The 18,559-nt window shown below is 44.0% G+C and overlaps 4 protein-coding genes across 4 annotated transcripts; all 4 read left to right on the forward strand.

Moving 5' to 3' along the window:
• Nucleotides 1-369: 369 nt before the first annotated feature.
• AK88_01401 (uncharacterized protein) lies at nucleotides 370-733 on the forward strand (the record flags this gene model as incomplete). Its single annotated transcript, XM_012479036.1, has 2 exons — nucleotides 370-472; nucleotides 651-733. 2 exons carry the CDS (start codon nucleotides 370-372, stop codon nucleotides 731-733), a joined length of 186 nt encoding a protein of 61 aa, XP_012334459.1.
• A 901-nt stretch (nucleotides 734-1,634) lies between these two features.
• Nucleotides 1,635-3,755, forward strand: AK88_01402 (uncharacterized protein; the record flags this gene model as incomplete). Its single annotated transcript, XM_012479037.1, has 1 exon — nucleotides 1,635-3,755. The coding sequence occupies one exon, from the start codon at nucleotides 1,635-1,637 to the stop codon at nucleotides 3,753-3,755; it is 2,121 nt and encodes a 706-aa protein (XP_012334460.1).
• Nucleotides 3,756-4,255: 500 nt separating this feature from the next.
• Nucleotides 4,256-5,100, forward strand: AK88_01403 (uncharacterized protein; the record flags this gene model as incomplete). The annotated part of the gene is made up of 3 exons (XM_012479038.1): nucleotides 4,256-4,647; nucleotides 4,772-4,848; nucleotides 4,991-5,100. The coding sequence occupies 3 exons, from the start codon at nucleotides 4,256-4,258 to the stop codon at nucleotides 5,098-5,100; spliced, it is 579 nt and encodes a 192-aa protein (XP_012334461.1).
• Nucleotides 5,101-9,258: 4,158 nt separating this feature from the next.
• Nucleotides 9,259-17,936, forward strand: AK88_01404 (uncharacterized protein; the record flags this gene model as incomplete). The annotated part of the gene is made up of 3 exons (XM_012479039.1): nucleotides 9,259-17,389; nucleotides 17,547-17,603; nucleotides 17,728-17,936. 3 exons carry the CDS (start codon nucleotides 9,259-9,261, stop codon nucleotides 17,934-17,936), a joined length of 8,397 nt encoding a protein of 2,798 aa, XP_012334462.1.
• Nucleotides 17,937-18,559: the final 623 nt, after the last annotated feature.

Raw genomic sequence — 18,559 nt, forward strand, 5'->3', positions numbered from 1 at the left:
TTCGAAGCGAAAACATTGAGGAGAACAGCACCCCTCCTCTATGGTCACTTCTTTACCTATTTAATTTTGTGGCGAAGAAATTAAAGCGCACAGAATAAGAGAAATCGGGAAAAATAAAGCGAGATGCCCTCAAAATCGGGCACACGGGTTTATGACATTGCTTTTTTGTGAATGCGCTGACCAGAAGGAGCTAACACATGATCCATCGCTCGGTCGTACACCACGTCACACCGGTCAAACTGTACAACTGTGGGGAAAGCAAAGTCTTTATAGCAAGTGGCTGGCTTAGCTTTTTTTTTTTTTTGTTGCATTTTTTTCCTCCTTCCCCTCCGCACGATGATCAGACTGGACGTTTTCAGGTTGGCCAAAATGGGGCCGAGTAAGGGGAAGGGGCCACTCATCGCAAAATACGCTCCTGTTGGGTTCAAGAAAGGATTCGGGGCTATCGGACTGGGAAGGCACACGAAAAAGGGTAAACTCTTGAATCAGGGGTGGAGCTTGCGTGGAGTGGTATTTCACGTGCCGTGCCGTCTTGGAGCTGCTGCCCCAAGAGAGAGACATAACCTGATATAAGAAAACCGCCATTCCTTGCAGGTGTGCTACATATAATGTGTACAGTTTTTTTTTTTACGTTGTTCTCCCTTTTTTAGGCTTCTTTATTATTAACAAAATGTTGGTGCCCAACTTTCGCGTCCCAGACCTCAGCGATTGCAAAGTAAGAACGAGAACTTGAAGGAGAGAGAAAAAAAAAAACAAAAACCAATGTGTACCTGTGTTCACATTTTGGTGAAACGGCAATGTGCTTCTCAACACATGAGTGAAGACTGCGCGTTAAGAGTTGCAGTGATATGAAACGGACATATAGGACACGTGTCATACCGATGCCTTTTTTTTCCATTGTGACAAACATAAGTCTCCCATCCGGATGAGTAGCTGTCCCTTTTTGAAACCCTCTACAGTGGCTTCTACCATCTGCGTTTATAACCTCCCCTTTTAACGTAAATAACGAATGAAAAATAGCTTTCTCTTTTTTTTTTTTTTTTACGGGGGAACCCTATATTAGCTAAAACCATATGTCTCGAAGAAAACGCCCCTGATCGTGATGAAGAAGCAGTTGGGCCCTCGCAGAAAAATCCTCAACTGAATTACGCAAATGGTGCCTACACCCTTACACACTTTTGGCGCCATTTATTTGTCGCACATTTATTTGCTTTTTCCTTTGTGGTGATTTTTTTTTTTTTTTTTCCCCTTCGAACGCCGAGTGCAGAGCGTCCTCACATGTATATATATCCCCCTGGTGTGGTTAAATTAAAGCACGCCAAACAAATCGCAAGTTTAAAATCTGCCAAACGTTGATACATGCCTTCTCGCATGCATGTGTACCGTTTTTTTCTTTTTTCTTTCATTTTTGTTTTGTTTTTTTTCTTTTTTAAATTGAATCCTTCCAACGCGTACCATCGGTAAAAGAAAAAAAAAAAAAACGGTGAAGCATCATATGAACTGTCGTAATGAAGCACATTAACGCAATGCACTGAAGAAATGGCCGCCTAAACGTCGCTTCGGCGCACCTGTAACGCACGAACAAACATAGCACAAAAGGGGATAAGACCAGTAAGGTCGCGGACCCCCCAAACATGACGCTGCCAACGAGCGACACACAAATCTCACTTGTGCTGACCAACAGCAACCGGCACAAAAGCACCGAGGAGGCTTTACAATTCTGTTGCAAAGACGAGGAGACACACCCGGGTAGAGACATTTCCCACAGGAGCCATGCTAACAAACACGACAAAGACGATGCGAATTCCATAAGGGAAGAACTTCTGGGCGAACTACTCTACATAGGGGTCATCATCAAGTGCGTCAATTATAAATTACACTCCAAGGAAAAGATTAAAAATTGGTTAAAACAAAACGAAAACTATCAGGTCCATGTGGATATAGTACTCGTGAGTGACAATGGGGTGGAGGTATCCGCACTGGCACATAAACTGCATTTTCAGGAGGAAAATTATTTCGCTAGTGAACAAAGAAGAGTACACAGGAGGGGGTTGTGCAGGAGAAGGGCTTCACCTCACAACGGGAGGGACCCCATTTATGGGGTAGACGAAGGGGCAGAGAAGAAAGCGCAAACCAGTTGGACAGGTGTAGGGGAAATTTCATCACAGATGGACCAAGATAAAATATTATTCCCACTAGATAATCACAAACAGACAGACGAAAATATTGAAGAGCTTCTGTTTGCAACGGAGGAGCAGTACCAAGTGGAAGGGCTCATTTATTTTATGGAGTTACCACTGACCATTGCTCAAAGGTACCTCAATAAAGAACTACTGGTAAAAGTCCAGCTGTGTGAAAGCCCCAAAGTGGATAAAGGCAAGAGTGGGAACTCCTTCCTCAACGATAAACATGTGAATGACTTGAGAAATATTTTCAACTACCCGTCTCTGCTGCTGAGCAACGTGCAGTGGTCGTCTACCTTCACATCCGGCATGGCGCTCGAATGGGAAAAAAAAAGGAAAAAAAAAAAAAAAAAAAAAAATGGAGAAAATATCGGTGATGCTGGCCACTACGAGGAGGCGGATGATGATGGTGAGGAGGACGACGATGATGATGACGCCGACCGCGACAGCAACCCCTTCCCGCACAACGGCGAGGATGTACAAAGCTTCCCACCCAACCTTAACATGCACAGCATATGCAAAGGCATCAACAAGCTGGAAGAACACGTGCACAGCTCCACCTACGCACACAAGGATTTAAAAAAAATAATTTTAACCAAGCAAATCGTCGTCACCAAGCCTCTCAACATAAAGTGTAAAATAATGGAACCCTACCTCTACCTCGAAATACAGAATATAACGAAACAAAACACATTGCACATTCACGAATTTTTTTCTAGATCGGTGAACATTGACAATAGTGACGCCTTTCCGTTTTCTCTCCTCCCAGAAGAGACTTACAGTCTTTACCTTCCGATTGTAAACTTCGCGCAGGTCCTCTCGCAGAAGAGTTCCCAAGACAGAGAGAGGGTCAGGAGCTCCGTGCGCAGCTCGGTCCACACTGTTGATGTGAATACTGGCCTACAAAACACTCTCCACGGAATCGATACAGGTGCTTCATTGTATAACCCCTTCTTCCTCACCGCAGAGGGAGGGACTTCTCACCAGATGGGCAAGCGCCGCAGCAGTGATGCACAACTGCGGGCAAGCCAACTTGTAGACCTCACGAAGCGATTCAAGAACAGAAATCATATTTCTTCCTCTCCATTTGAACAAAAAAATAAACGTTTGTCCTTCCACTTCCAAAGCGACAAGAGCATCATCACTCTCTCCATCAAATGGAGCATAGACGAGACTCCGGATAATTCTATATGGTCCCAATATTGTATGGAGGTGGAAATGCCAAAACCGCACACCTTCAGCCTTGAAGTTTCCTTCGTAAAGGAAATCAATTCTTCCTCCGTGCTTATGGCCGTCTTTTCATTTTATAACCCTCACCACGAGGAGATAGATATTCTGATGGAGATGAAAGATGAGAGTGGTGCCCTAAACAACGACGTTCACAATTCCCTCATTTCCTGTAGCTCGATAATCCACGTGGGTATTATTAAACCATTTCAGCGCAAGTCGGTCAGCGTACGCATGCTCGCCATTATGTTCGGGGTGCACAACGTCCCCTTCGTTAAGATTGTCAATCGGGTGACCGACACTGCGTATTATGTCGACTTAGGATCCATCCTCGTCACGGAATAGGCCTCCCCATACGCCGTCACCCGTTGCACATTTTGAAGGAGTGAAAAAGGGGTGTTTGCACAGTGCCCCGCGGGGGTCGTTCGGCTAGCAGCCCATCCATGTTGTTAACAGTCTATTTTGTTACCTTCCCATGTTTTTTGTGTGTTTTTTTTTTTTGCTTTTTTTTTTTTCGCCAACTTCCCCCCATTTGAGCCTCCAAAGGGGGACGAAAAACTGCCGAAATATATGTCAAACTACTCGACTCCAAATAAACTCCACCCTTTCACACGAGGGAACGAAAATGCTCACCATCACGCGTAAACATGTGTGCACCGTGTCCTCTACAACGCGGACAGAAAAAAAAAAAAAAAAAAAAAAAAAAAAAAAAAACTTTCCGAACGTGTTTTCCACATACAATCAATATATAAAAGCAACAGTTTCGAAAAACCGGCCCTTCATTTGTTTCACCCCAATGCGCTTCTTCCTTTTTCGACCAATCATAAGTGCTCATAAATATAAAAATGGCGTCTTACCAGAGGTTGTTTCTCCCCCTACTACTGCTGCTTCTTGCTCTTATGCACCATTTGTCCATCCCACTCTTCTCATGCGGAATTTTGAATGAAGCTACTTCCCCCCTAGCTGGCCGTTCCAGCGATGCCAATCAACATGCTGAAAAGACGCAACTAATAAATTCCATAAAAAAAAAAACCAACCAAATTAGAAAAATGTATAACGCATTAAACAAGAAAAACGTAACCCTACCTCTTTACCTTTTTGCAAATGACAAAGATGAGGAAAAAAGACAAATGCTGAAGGATCTCTTCTTGAGGGGTCACATGGATTTCCTGCAGGGCCTCAACACCCCTTTGTCGAAATACTACCTGTCCATGCGTAGCACGAGGAGGGCGCACCGGTAGGTCTCTCGCCACTGCCACAAGCGGACTCTACGCTCACTCTACGCGGAGTCTACTCCGACAACAGTACGGAAATGGGATGGAGATGCACAGCCAACACACCTCCCTATACACACCGCTCAGCACACAAGTGGACACAAAAATACGCAAGGAACGGGACCTCATCAACGGTCTAAGCTTGGAAAATAAAAAAAGACACGGTAAGTCAGGGCACCTCAACGCGAATCCGTTTTGCAGCAGCCACAACTGGAGAGAAAAAAAATAACGCTGCATTTGATTGAACCGGGAAAGTTCCGCACCATTTTTATTCCCTCCCCACAAATGAGCATGCAAACTTTTCAGTTGAGGAAAAACTGCGGGAGTATCGATTTTTAAAAGCCAACCTTCTGCAGCTGCACTCTACCATAGGTATGGGCTCCGCAGTTACAACAGCCCTAATCGCTTCTGGCTAATATGCTGGGTGGCTTGTCTTTCATCCTGCCCCACTCACAATGAGCCTGTTACGCTGCGTTGTTATGGTTTTTTTTTTTTTTTTTTCGCACTCTTTCGCTTCATTCACCTGTACCCCTTGCAGAGAAGCGCTTTAAATCCGTGGAGTCACTAATGGCCCGCTTGGACATGAACACAGAAAATTAAAAACAACAAAGTGTCATATTAAACACAAGGGTTCTGCACCCACATTGTAAAGTAAATTTTTCAAGCACATTTCTTCAACACGTGCAAAGGGAGCAAAAATGAACACTTCACCATTTGAAAGTGCTTGGGACAGTCCTCGCTTGTTCCATCAGGGGCTGTTAGATTGGCCCTACCAAGCGGGTACACCTGCGAACGCAGCGTCTATTGTCCACAATTTTGTTTTTCCCCCTGAGGAGACGTTAAATGTTTACGTATTGTTTGTCCCCCTCAAAAAAAAATTCTCCACTGAAATGGTGCATTCAATATATCGTGTTGCTTATTTTTTTTTTTTTTGTACGCATGCGGTGTCATCTCAAGCAAACATTCTAACCTCACTGCGCATGTTTGCGTGTGGGGACGAACTCAAAGAGGGTTCCTCATAGAAGTGCAGAGCACGCAGCTCCTTCCCAGTGAACGTAATAACAATTGACACTTGCTACAACGAATTGTCATGTTGGGGTCAGCTCCGATGCAATGAATGTCGGGATAAGAATTTTGTGTCCACTCCTCCCTGTTGTGCTCTTTTAGAAGCAAATTTGCAAACATACTTACGAACAGATTTTACAAACACAAGTGCCTGCGTCTTCGGCTAACACCTCTCCAATGGGGCTCACCCGTATGAGTTAAGCATCCCGTCAGCAACGCCACCCACACCAATTCCTATTCTCCCTAATACATGGAAGGTGCGCATAAAATCCCAATTGACTTATTGCCAAAGGGGGGGTCACACCATTACAGGTCAGCACGACGGAAACCCACGGGGGAGAGAAGAATACTCTTCTCCCCGTACCACCATGTACTTGTAATAAACGCATACACATATTCAACAGATGGGTATTTATGCGAACAAAACGAGCAAGCTGAAATACGCCTTTTAACTCGTGCATTCACATGAGAAGTAATCCCGTTGCGGGGGGGAGAAGTGAAAGTTGTGCAACTTTTACACACGCGGAAGCGTTATTTATGGGTATGCATACCCTAAGATGATCCGTATAGGTCATCCACATATAAATGTACGTGTTCGTTTTTTTTTTTCTTCACTGGGGTGTGTAGAAACAGCACCCACAACTACAGATGTAAACCCCTGCAACGGGTAAGCCCCCCTTTTTGTAACCCTACTCTAGTATTGACATCACAAACAACCTGCGCTTAGCACTGTCATCACTTTGGAAGATGTAAACAAGCTTGACCATATTCTACATATTTTGCGCCTCATGTGAGGTGCTCCACTTGGAATTTTTTTTTTTTTTTTCTCTTCGTTTGGATAGCTCAATATAATATAATCGTCCCGTGGAATCATTCTCGCCCCCGAGGCCGAAACCATCTCCTCTTTCCCGTCGCGGCAAAACCGACGTCGCCCGCAAAATGAAGGAGACCTCAAAAAAAGGCGAGATGCATAATTTTCTCTTACCTTCATATTGTTACATTAGGCAAACATATACAATGGTACCTACATATATTATACGCCCCGTTTCGGGTTACCTTACCAACTCCGTTTTTTTTTTTTTTCCCCTGTGAACTGTACCTTCCGCTCTTCCTTAATAATTCCTTGCCAACCCCATGGGTTTAACAAAATCTACCTGCTGTCGCTTCGCTTCCTTTTTTGAGCCCATGTACGCGGGAGGGGCGCAAGTATCGGACGTCGCTCTGCAGTAGTCGGGTAGGTCAACCGTTTCTTTTTTTTTTCTCCTCGGGGCAGGCCAGCCGTTTTTCCCCCTTCATCCCGCGCCATGCTCGAGAGGGTGAAGAAGGAAGGAGAACCCCCCTTTCCCCAGGGAAAAAACAGAGCGCCCTCTACAGAGCTCCTATCCCCCGTTTAGAAGGCCACCGTGGCGACGACCATGGCGCCAAAGCTTTCTTGCACCGGAGGGAGAGAGCACTGAAATGTGATGGTAAAAGCACCGCATATTGCATTAAACCATAATAATATAATTATGCATGTATTTTGTAGGTGCTATGCGTTTTATGTATAACTCAAGTATTAAAAACAGCGGCCTTGATAAAACATTGGTCGCTTCTCATTGCGGTCATTGCAAAGGTTTTCCCCGCCCGCATGTACGTAAGGGACATGCATACCGTGGTACCATGTTAAACAATGTGACATGTAAAATTGATAATAAGCACACGTGACAATACCCTTCGCCTATACTTACGTACCTTTGGGCACGTACTACACGTATTTGTAAGCTTATTATAAAAGAATATAAAAATAATCTTTTTAACCGTGCGCGCACTGAAAGTACAAAAAAAAAAACAAAGAAAAAAAAAAAAAAAAAAAGGCATTCATGCGTGAAATGAAAAAATAAAAATAACTTTTCCTTTTTTAATCATTTCATAAAAGAGATATATATATATCCCGTACTTTTATTGTAGTATATTGTGACTTTCACAATTAAGTGACTTTTTTTGCCTTGTAATTTTTGAAAGCCGCTTATACAGGCGATTTCGAATAGCAACATTTTATTTGTAGTACCAATTTTTTAACGCCAGAAAAAAAAAAAAAAAAAAAAAAAAACGCCATTTTGTGTGGTACGGCGTACTTTGAATAGTCAGTACATGCAAGTACGTTGAACGCATTTGTGCTATCTTTGCTATGCTTGACATGCTATGCTCACGCGCATAAATGCCAAAGTTTATATATGTTAACTTTCTCCAACTTATTTTTCAACGCCGCACAATTGTGCGAATACTTTTTTTTTTTTTTTTTTTATCTCCACGTATATATATATATATAAGCCCGCGCCATCCCCACTTCCACGCCAACTGCCGCTAGCACAGCAGTAGCACGCCTTTTTTTTTTTTTTTCCTCATCTTGGCTGGAATTTTTTTTTTTACCTTTTTACGTGATGAAATAAAATGTTTACCTTGCTAGCTCTTACCGAGGAAAACAGAATTTAGCGAAGTGGCGAAGCAAAACTGACCAAGTGAAGCGAACAATGCTGATCGAGCAAAATATAAAAAGCAGTTCAAAAAACGAACCATACGAACCGCTTAAACGGACGAAACACCAAAACTCCAAAAACGCGCAATACAGTCAAACGTTAAAGCAAATAGAGTAAAAGAAAGCAACCCGGTCACACCAGGCCAACCCATGCTACGTCGCCTTCCCATTTGCCACCCAATTTGTGAAAACATTGCGGGCAGCGATCGTTGGCAGTAGTTACAAAACACCTTTTAACGTTCTACATACGGACTTTTGCCTCCGTGTATTCGTAAAAAGGAGTATGCGCGAAAGGGAGGAAAAAAAAAAAAAAAAAGCAACGCATAGTAAACACCGGCCGGAAAGGAGCAACACAAAAAAAAAGGCAGCAGTCTAGTCCCTCTCCGACATAGAAAAAAGAAAAAAAAATATATATATATTGGCCAATTAATGCGTGCTGAGGAGGAAAAGTATACATATACGTTGCACATATTTACGTGGGCATACTTTATGCACATGTGTGTATGTGTGTAATGTGGTATCCTCCTGAAGCAGTCCATTAAATTGTTTGCATCCATATGTAAGTACTTACCCCCTTCTATACCTGCTTAATTTTATTATTATTATTATTTTTTTTTTTTATATTTCCTCCGCAATCTCCCCCTTTTGTGTTTCCATCTGAACCATTACACATACGTCAGTCCTTACTAATTCAGTTGTGATAACGAGCATCTGTGTTTTATACGAAAACGTTTAAGACCAGTGTGCTCTGTGTTCATATGCCCCGTTTCATTCTACGAGGGCGTACGACATTTCTCCCGCCAGAGAGCACGTCCAGTTGCAGTGCGAGGGAATGCCCATCTGAGGTCTAGAGACGCCAAACGAGTAAAGTGACGAGCAAGCGTAACGAGTGAACGTAACTGACTGCCGTAATTGACAAACGGGCCGATAAAGTGACCCTCCCTAAATACCCCCTTGAGCAAGAACACAACTCGACACAAATTACTACAACGTCATGGACGAAAGCAACGTGGCCGAGGAGGCCGTGCAGAGCCCTGCACAAGAAGAGCAAGCAAATGAGCAAAAGGAACAAAATGAGGAAAACGCACCAAGTGGGGAAAATTCTCCCAATGAAGGAGAAAATGTCCCCAGTGGAGAAAAGACACTAAGTCCAGAAGATTTCCTATATGACGAAAATAAAATTGTTTACACAAAGAATGAATTCCTTTACGCGTACGTTGAATTGATCCTCAATGAGAAGGACTTGGGGGAAGACCACGACGTCCCCTTATGCAGCAACCAATTTAAGTTCCCCGAGTTACTTAGCGACGTAAGAAAAGGGGACGATGAAAACAACCAGTTGGGAGGTGAAGAAGGAGATAATGGATACATGAAAAGTAACGCACTTGGTGATGAGGAAGATGGAGGAGGTGCCTACAATAAGCAGCACTATAGAAGTTTTGCAGACAGAGCAGGCGCCTCTTCTTCAGGCTTTTTCAACAACGAAAATGACAGAGGAAGAATTAGAAATGACTTTTTCACCAGGGATAGTAATAACTTTATGAACAAGAATAATCTTCAAGATTCGACCGACTCTAATAATCCAAGGAACAACCAGAACAGGAGGAGCAACCATTTGCTAAAGAACAACAGGTTTATTAAATTCTTCGAGGGAGGCAATGCAGGCGCGTTTAACAACGGCGCAAACAACGGCGCTAACAATGGAGTTAATAATGGCGTTAATAGCGGCAGTAATAGCGGCGCCAATAACAGCGCCAATAACAGCGGCAACCAACCCTATGGAGGTTCAAAAAATCAGTTTGAGGCTGTCTTAGGGGAAAACGCCAACCGAAACAACTTCACCAGGAAGACCAGTTTCCATGCCGATGGAAATAATCCCGCCTTCATGGGCCAAAACAATACCGGCAATAACGCCATGGGAAGTGGTCCCATGGGAAGCGGCCCCCTGGGAATGAACGCTGCAGCCAACAAAAACCTGTGGAGGGAATTCGATAAAGGCATTTCCTCATGGAGATGCTCCAAAACAAACAACAAGACAAACGAAAATGTGAAAAATGATCCTAAGATAAGAGGTCCTGGCAAAGGGTTTACCAAAAATTTTGCGGACAATGTAAAAATGACTTCACCTTCCGCACAAAATTCAGACGATGAAAATGATAATAATAATAATGATGTGGCGAGAAATATGAACAGGAACAACTACCCCAAGGACAGAGCAGGACCGATGCACATGAAGAGGGAAGACATGTTTAATGACCATCCCTTTGCATACAAAAATTTGAATATGCCAAATAATATGGGTCAAACGAACAACAGCAGTGGTGCTTTTATTAACCACTTCAACAACAACAACAACAACTCCAGTGGTGGAGGTGCATATAGCTACCACATGGGAGGAAATCCCATGGGACGCCATGCACAAGACAATAACGACGGAGTACGTAGCAACGCAGCTGGTGTAGTGGGAGACACCACCAACAAAAGATCAGTAGAAAATGCCCCTAACTTGTTAAACCATTCGAGTGGACAAAACAAGAACCTCAATTTTACCTCCCCCTCTTCTGCATTCTATGGTAATAAAGGAGCTGGTAACAATAGTGGGCCCAAGAAAGGTTACAATGATATGCACACCATGATCGGTACTAACGCCACGGGTAGCAACGCAGCCTTCCTCTCATCTGGTAGCGGCATGGCAGGCATCAACAATGTCAACGCAGCTGATGAGTGGAAAATGAAAAAATACAAAAAAGTTCCCGCAAGTGGTAACAACCAAGAGCAGCAACAACAACAACAAACACGCATGGGGGAAGAGAAGGCCAAGAGAGGAGGAGATGGCCGAAATGAATTTACTAATATTTTTATGAACAAAGGTAACGAGTCTAACAAGATAAACATGCATGGCATGGGGTCCGTGCACGATATGAATTTGTACAGTTATGGTGGAAACAGTGCTACTGGATCCTCTGCTCTTGCTGGAGGAATGCACTCAAACGTGACTCACAATGTGAAGGGCAGCGGAGCTGGTAATTTGACCAAGGCAAATATAACTAATAGTAACATGACGGATGGAAGAGGCGGCAACCACACTATTAGCGAAATGAATAGGACTGGGGTAAATGACACATCCGATGCGCTGCTTAACAGTATGGGGAGGAAAATGGGCAGAGGTGAACCAGGAATGGGAGGCAACTTCAATGCGCCTCATGAAATGATGAGGGGTCCACCTGGCCACACCAGTGGCAATGTAGGTGGTGGAAATAATCACGGCGGTATTGGAAGTACCCCCTTTAATGTGAATCGAAATGCAAAGGGAAACCAAAAAAGAGATAATAAAAATGACAAGAACGTAGGGGAAGATGATTGGAGCAACATAAGAAGAAAGTCCAGCTTTGTTGACACGAAGAAGGCGACAGACGATTTCATGTGGCACAAAATGAGCGAGCAATTTGATAAGAATAATAAAATGTCCTTCGACTCGGTTTACCTCAAAACAGATCACAGCATCGCGGCCAACCTAAGCCGAGGTAGAAACTATGATCAGAGCACTGGCATGAAGAATGAAAAGAAGGACGGCAGTACAGAGGGTAGTAGTAACCACACTCTTGGTGGCAACGTTGGAGGTAATGCCTTTTCTGCACTGAAGGGAAAGAAGGGAAACGATGGCTCCTTGCTGGGTGTTACACCCAACAGTGCAGGATTAAAGTTGAATGAGCAACAGAAGGGAGCCTCCAATCTTCACGTCTTGGCGGAGGACAAACCTGGTGATGGAAGCGGAAACAACAAACTAACGGCGGAAAAAGGGAAAAAGAAGAAGAAAGGAGATAAAGATGGTGGAAAGGGTGGCGAAAAGAACCAGGAAAAGGACAAGCAAAATGGGAAACAAAATGGGAAGCAGAACGGCAAGGACATGCCCACGGCACAGGGAATGGAGGACCAAAACAGACAAATGAAAACCCCCGGCGAAAATGTTAAAATGAACCCTAAGGAAACAAGTAATGATAATATATATAATTCATTTCATGAAGAAAATAATTCTGCACTTCATGAAAGCAGCTACTATAAATTTGCCCTTAATGAAAAAAAATATGTCCATAAGAATAATAACCTTAACTTTAACCCTAATCCTAACCCTAATGTTAATGTTAATATTAATACAAATAAAAATAAAAACCTTAATGGAAAAAAGGAACTCATTTTTAATAAATTATATGATGTTGATAAAATCAATTTACAGGAAGAACATAGGGGAATGATGATGGTTGCCCACAAAAGTGATGAGCACGACCTGTGCAGAGAGCCCAGTCAGCAGCCTTACCGCAACATGGGTGGTTCTTCCTCCGCGCATCCACAGCAGCAACAGCAACATACATACGGCGGCCTACTCCAAACGCACGGTTCTATCATCGGAAAAACGGACAAGAGAAATTTATTTGACACCAACAAGAATACCAAACCCGGCTACCCGTTCCAGGAGAAGGAGAACAACAGCAACCTCAACGAACGCTACTTCTTATCCAATCGCTACGCCAAGTATGACCAATTTAAGAACAGGAAAATTTCGGAAGACAGGGAAAGCATGATTGGGAACATCCCCCAGGAGAGTCTCCTGCACAAGATTAAGCGGAAGAACATGAGCACTGTACACAGCATGAACAATGTGAGTAGTAACCCGAATGATATACGTACGAACAATTTACACAGCCTGGAAGGCACGGACCACACGAGCAATGTAAACAATAGCGGTGTTAATGGTAGCATTTTTCCTCACCAGAACAATCACAAGGATCACGGAGGGGCCCTCCCCATCAGTCACATAAATGAACAGTTTAACCCAAATCAACTCTTGAACAAACGAAACGGTAGTTTAGTTGACCTGGTCAGTAACCCTAACTGTATGGACGAATCGGTCAGCAGCAGTAACATGTCGTACCTTCTGTCCGTCATGAACAACGCAGAGACAGCAGTAGGAGCAGCAGCAGGAGTAGGCGGTGTCACCGGCATGAGATCCACGCCCACCACTACGAATAGGAACGGAAGCGCCGTACTTACCAATGCAGTGAAGGGAGGTGGAAGACCCGCCCACCTCAATCTAAACCAACCCCATATGAACAACCAGAAGTACTACACCACAGCAGATATTGATAGAAGCAGTGAAGAAGGGGCAATGGACAAGGAACAGCTAACGATGATGGAAAAACAAAATATCCTTTTAAAAAAAATGATGAGCAAAATTAAAATGGATGAAAATATGTACAACAAATTAAGCGATAATGAAAAAGAAGAATTGCTAAAGGAGCTAGCTTTAACCAATGCTAAACTTGTGGACCCATATGGATATGCTCAGGAAGATACATCCCCCCTGCTTAGCATGGTGGGAAAAAATCTGTATCACCCTGCTACAGGTAGTAGTAGTAGTGGTCTTGAAGGGACACATCTCAATTTGAAGAACACCACCAGTAACATGGAGCTTATGAAGCACATGTATGACAGCAGTGCCGGTGTGAAGGACAGGAACAGTAGATCCAATATAGCCACAACAAACATTGCTGCCTCCCCCTTCGGGAATAATTACTCTAAAGGGCAGGCAGAGGACGAACTGGCTCGCTATCGCCACGACGGTGAAGACAATGGCGAGGATGGCAATAAGGACCAGTGTAACTTGAAAAATAATATTAATCATCATATGAGCAAAAATGAGGCATTTTCTTCCTATGCACAGGAAGTGGAGTGCGCCGGGAGGCATGTCCTGTATGAGGACGGAAAGAGGAGAACGGCACTAGAGGAGGGAGAGAAAGAAGAGCATTCGGGTAAAATTGCTGGTGGGCACTCGACTAGCCAAGAAAACACCTCCCCCCCCACGCAGAGTAACGAGAAAAGCTCCTTCATGAATGTAAGTAGGTGGCTAAAATACTTCAGCAGCAGTAAGGGCAAGGAGCAGGTGGAAAACGCTCACGTAGCAGCAAAGGAGAAGGTCATGCAAATGAATGAAGTACATCAAATGCATGAGAGCAATGAAGGGAGCTGTACTGATAAGGGAACCCCATCTGCAGGAGCAGCAGCAGGGGTAGCAAGCGCATATGGTTATAACAACCAAGGAGCTATCACCCCAGGGAGAAGAGCTCCTCCACAAAAAGGTCACAACAACAATAGTGCTAACTACACAGGAGATTCTTCAAAGCATTTGCATGAAGAACCGAAAATTGTAAATACTATACTGGGTGCCATGAAAGAGGAAAAGAAAAGTCAACCATACGACAGGGTGGATATTATTTCCTCCCCCCCCTGCCCTCTTAACGAAAATGTTAGCAGCGGCATACCCACAGCGCGTAACCTCTTAGCTGATTTTTCACACAAAGGAATGAACTCCACTGGAGAAGGCCCACACAAAAGTAGAAACAACCAAACCACCGCGGATATACCCAACAATGAATACATACACATTATAAACAGAATAAATAAAATAAGAGGAGACGTGTGGCAGTACAAAGACCCCGCAGGAAATGTGCAAGGGCCATTCTCATCAGAGTTAATGTTCTACTGGTGGTCCTTGAAATATTTTCCACAAAACTTACCCATTCGATTTAAAGAAAATATGCCTTGGATTAGCTTCAACGAAATGTTCCCTCCAGGGACGTTTCCTTTTGTTCTTCCACTGACTAGCTTTTCTAAGAACAATTACAACCTGCTCATGAAAAAAGATAATGAACATTCTTCTTCTGCTCAGCAGAATAACGACCTTGCCAATAGTATGGAAGGTTTTAAAAGGAGGTCCTGTTTGGAAACGGAACCTTTGGTAAATAATCACCTGAATAGTGGTGGCCAAGGGACGAGCGACACGAACAATTACCTCTACGTGAATGCCACTGCTACCCAGTTGAACCATTTGAACTATGTGAATCATTTGGTGAAAAACCAGGATAATTTATCAGGCAAGGGTTACAACATTGATCTGGCAGAGGGAGCAACAAAAACGACCTCCATGTACAATGACCAAGAGTATGTAGACCCGCGCGATGGAGGGAAAGCCAAATCGGAAGGCCTCATACCAGAGAGAGGAGCAGAGAGAGATACGCGGGGAAGGACAGTAAATTCCACCAGTAGTGGTAGCAGTGCTCGCACCGATAAAGAAGTTACTGATGTGGAAAAGTACCTCCTCTCGGATGACGATCGTGATGATCATGTTAAAAAAGCAACTCAAACATACAAAGCGAGGGGGAATGTACAGAGTCAGCATAATTACGCGGGAGCGCATCACTCGGGAGTAGTACCTTCCGTCTCCACATCAGCAGGGATAGAGGCGCAGAAGTTTCCCCCATATTACAAAGAAGGGGCAAGAGCCATGGATAATTCGTTACACCAGAACAGAGGCGATTTTAGTACATTGCATCCTAGTGACCCCCACCGTGACACGAAATTACCCAGCGGGGACAAAGGGGCAGTTCTTCCACATGAAGACGGAGATCAAGATCCCTTTGCCAAGACAATCAGATGGATGCCGGAAAAAATGACAAATTTTCCAAAGATGTTCGAATTTGCTCTTAACGCAGAGGGGGAAGGAGCAGAGGAACAGAATGAGATACAAAAGGAGATAGGGGGAAAGTTACCTCCAGGTGCAGTCCCTGCCCAACTACAAAACAATGGTGTGGCACTCCGAAATAAAAATCAGCACAGAGCTGGCGATGAAGAGGTATCTACAAAACTTCGTGACAATAAGACGGGTAGCCCTAGTGATAAGCAAATGAACAAATATACGGTTAGCCATTCTCCCAATGCGAAAACTACGGTGAAGAGCGGTATAGAACAACCCAGTGATAAATTCAACACACAGAATAAGAGTAACAACGTGCTGGTGAGTGACGACACCCTACCCTCTCCAACTGAGGCAAACGCTAAACGAAACGTCGCCCACCAGGAGGGCGGCGGAAAGGCTAAGACGAAAATGGTCCCATCCGCTGGCGGAAGCGGAAAGCAAGCTAAGGGCAGCAAGGCCACTGCGGGGAAAATAGAGGAGGAAGAGGACAACAGTGAGGAATACGCCACTGTTAAAAAGGACAAAAAGGACAAGAAGGATAAAAAAGGAAAAAAGGAAAAGAGCGAAAAGGGAGAAAAGGCAGACAATACCGGTAAAGCAGATAAGGTGGAAAAGACAGAAAAGAAAAAAAACAAGATCAACGAAAATGCCAAAGCAAAGGAAAAGAACCATCATCAGATGGATAAACAAAATGACCCAGACATGACCAGTGAGATGGGGATGAAGTGGGAAGAGGCAAAGAAAAAGAGAAAGGGCGATCATATGGTTAAGGCCAAAGCTGATGAAGGCGAAAAGGAGGTAACGAAAAAGAGTAACAACACTAAAAAGAAGAAAAAGGAAAGTGGTACAGAGGTGGTAGGTAAGAATGGAGATGCGCGCCTACCGCAACAATCCGAGTACGAAGAACAGCAGCAGCGCGAGAAGAAGACCAAGAAGGAGGCAAAGAAAACTGATGCCAACAAAGCGGGAACTCCCATCACCCCAAACACTGCCACCGCGACCACCGCGGCCAGCCCCAAGGGGACCGAAAAAAAAACAGAAAAAATGAAGTGGAGTATAACGGGCGAGAGAAAAATCGACAAGCTGGTCGACATCATGAAGGGAGAACAGAAGAGTGTAAATATGCAAATAAAAATGGAAAATTCAAAAAAAAAAATGGCAGCCAATGCTAATGGAAATAACGCAAGTGGTGCAAATGGCACGGTGAAGAAGTCCGGCTGGGATGTCTCCTTCAGCACAAATGTGAAAAATTCAGACAATGTAAATTTTCCGCATTTGTTGTCCACAGGAGGAGCAAACAAACAAAGCAAAGCAAAGGCTGGGGCGAAAGGAAGCCTACCAAATAAAGTTAGCTCCCCGAACAAGGACAATGCAAACACGACTACCAATGGTAGTGGTGGAAGCCTTGTCCCTTCCTCAATGGCAGTCCATAACAATAACGCCAAAGGAGGAAGTGTGGGCGCGAAGAGCAACACAGATGCGTCTGGTAAAAAACAGAGTGAGAAGAAAAAATGGAAAAGCGAAAGCGGCGATATGCAGCTGAGCGAGGAGGACAAGAAGTTCCCACCTCTCGTCAATTCTGCGTCTGTCAAAGGTAAGGCTGATTTGTCTTAGTGTGAACCCTATGTTTTGGTAGCGGTTTACTTCTGCGCGGTTTTCCTTTCTCGTACTGTTTGTCCTTGTTTGCGCAACCCATGCATGTGTCGCTTACTTTATACACACGTCGTGCCTTCTTTTCCCCCACTCTTCAGTCGAAAGCACCAAGAAGAAAACGAACAATAACAACAACACCGAGCGGGAACTAACAGGTATAGAAACGCCTTCCCACGTGATGCCACAACATTAATTGAACACCCCGCAGTGTATAACTTCCCCCACTTTTTATTTCCCTTCTCACCCTGTTAATACTTTTTTTTTCCCACCAACTTACAGACCTGAAGCAACTGACGAGCATGTGCAAGCTCCCCCTGGACGACTCCCTCTTGAACTTTCTAAAGAACTTCAAGAAGGCGGACGAAATTTACGCCTTCCTCCAACACAGCGTGGAAGATAAAAAGAAGCTGACCCAGTTTGCCAAGGAGTTTATAAAAATAAACAGCAAAAATGATGTGAGTGCCCAAACGGCTAAGAAGAAGAAGTAGCCGCGACACCCAATCAGCTCAGTAGAATTAACCGCGCTGAGTTTGTTTTTTTAAAATAAAATTTTTTTTTTTTTTTTTTTTTGCGTTCCCATCGTTTCTTCATTAATGGTGAACTGCTCTGCTCCATCCTAGTGGAATTTTTTTTTTTTCTTCATTTTAACTTTCATTTGATTTCTTCACTTATCCCTTAACTCGTTAAAACAAAAAACAGTTCAACTGACACGTTGCCAACTGGCTTGCACACTTTGACTCGTGATAGTATAGCTTGTGCCCTCGCGCGTGTCACCTGCGTGAAAATACGCCTATGCACACGACGTACGAGGCTTTTGTGGGAGGACCAACACTGGGGATGCAGTGGGCCAATCATCATGCGGAAATGGTTCCGTGCAGCTTCAATACAACTGTGGAATTAAAACAAAGAAACGGTCATGCCGTTTCTTACGCAGCCCAAGTGGCATATTCCCACGTCGTGAAAAACATCAAGGGGAAGTGGCCTCTCCCTCTCCACAGGGGACAAGGAGCACCCTCATTGTGAACTAAAATTTATCACACGGTAAGCGGCGTATATAATATGCCCCTTTCTGAGTCACCGTCGCGTTAGAGCAGGTGGTCCCCTTTATGTG

The sequence above is a fragment of the Plasmodium fragile genome, assembly GCF_000956335.1.
Source record: "Plasmodium fragile strain nilgiri unplaced genomic scaffold supercont1.12, whole genome shotgun sequence".
NCBI classification, from domain to species: domain Eukaryota; phylum Apicomplexa; class Aconoidasida; order Haemosporida; family Plasmodiidae; genus Plasmodium; species Plasmodium fragile.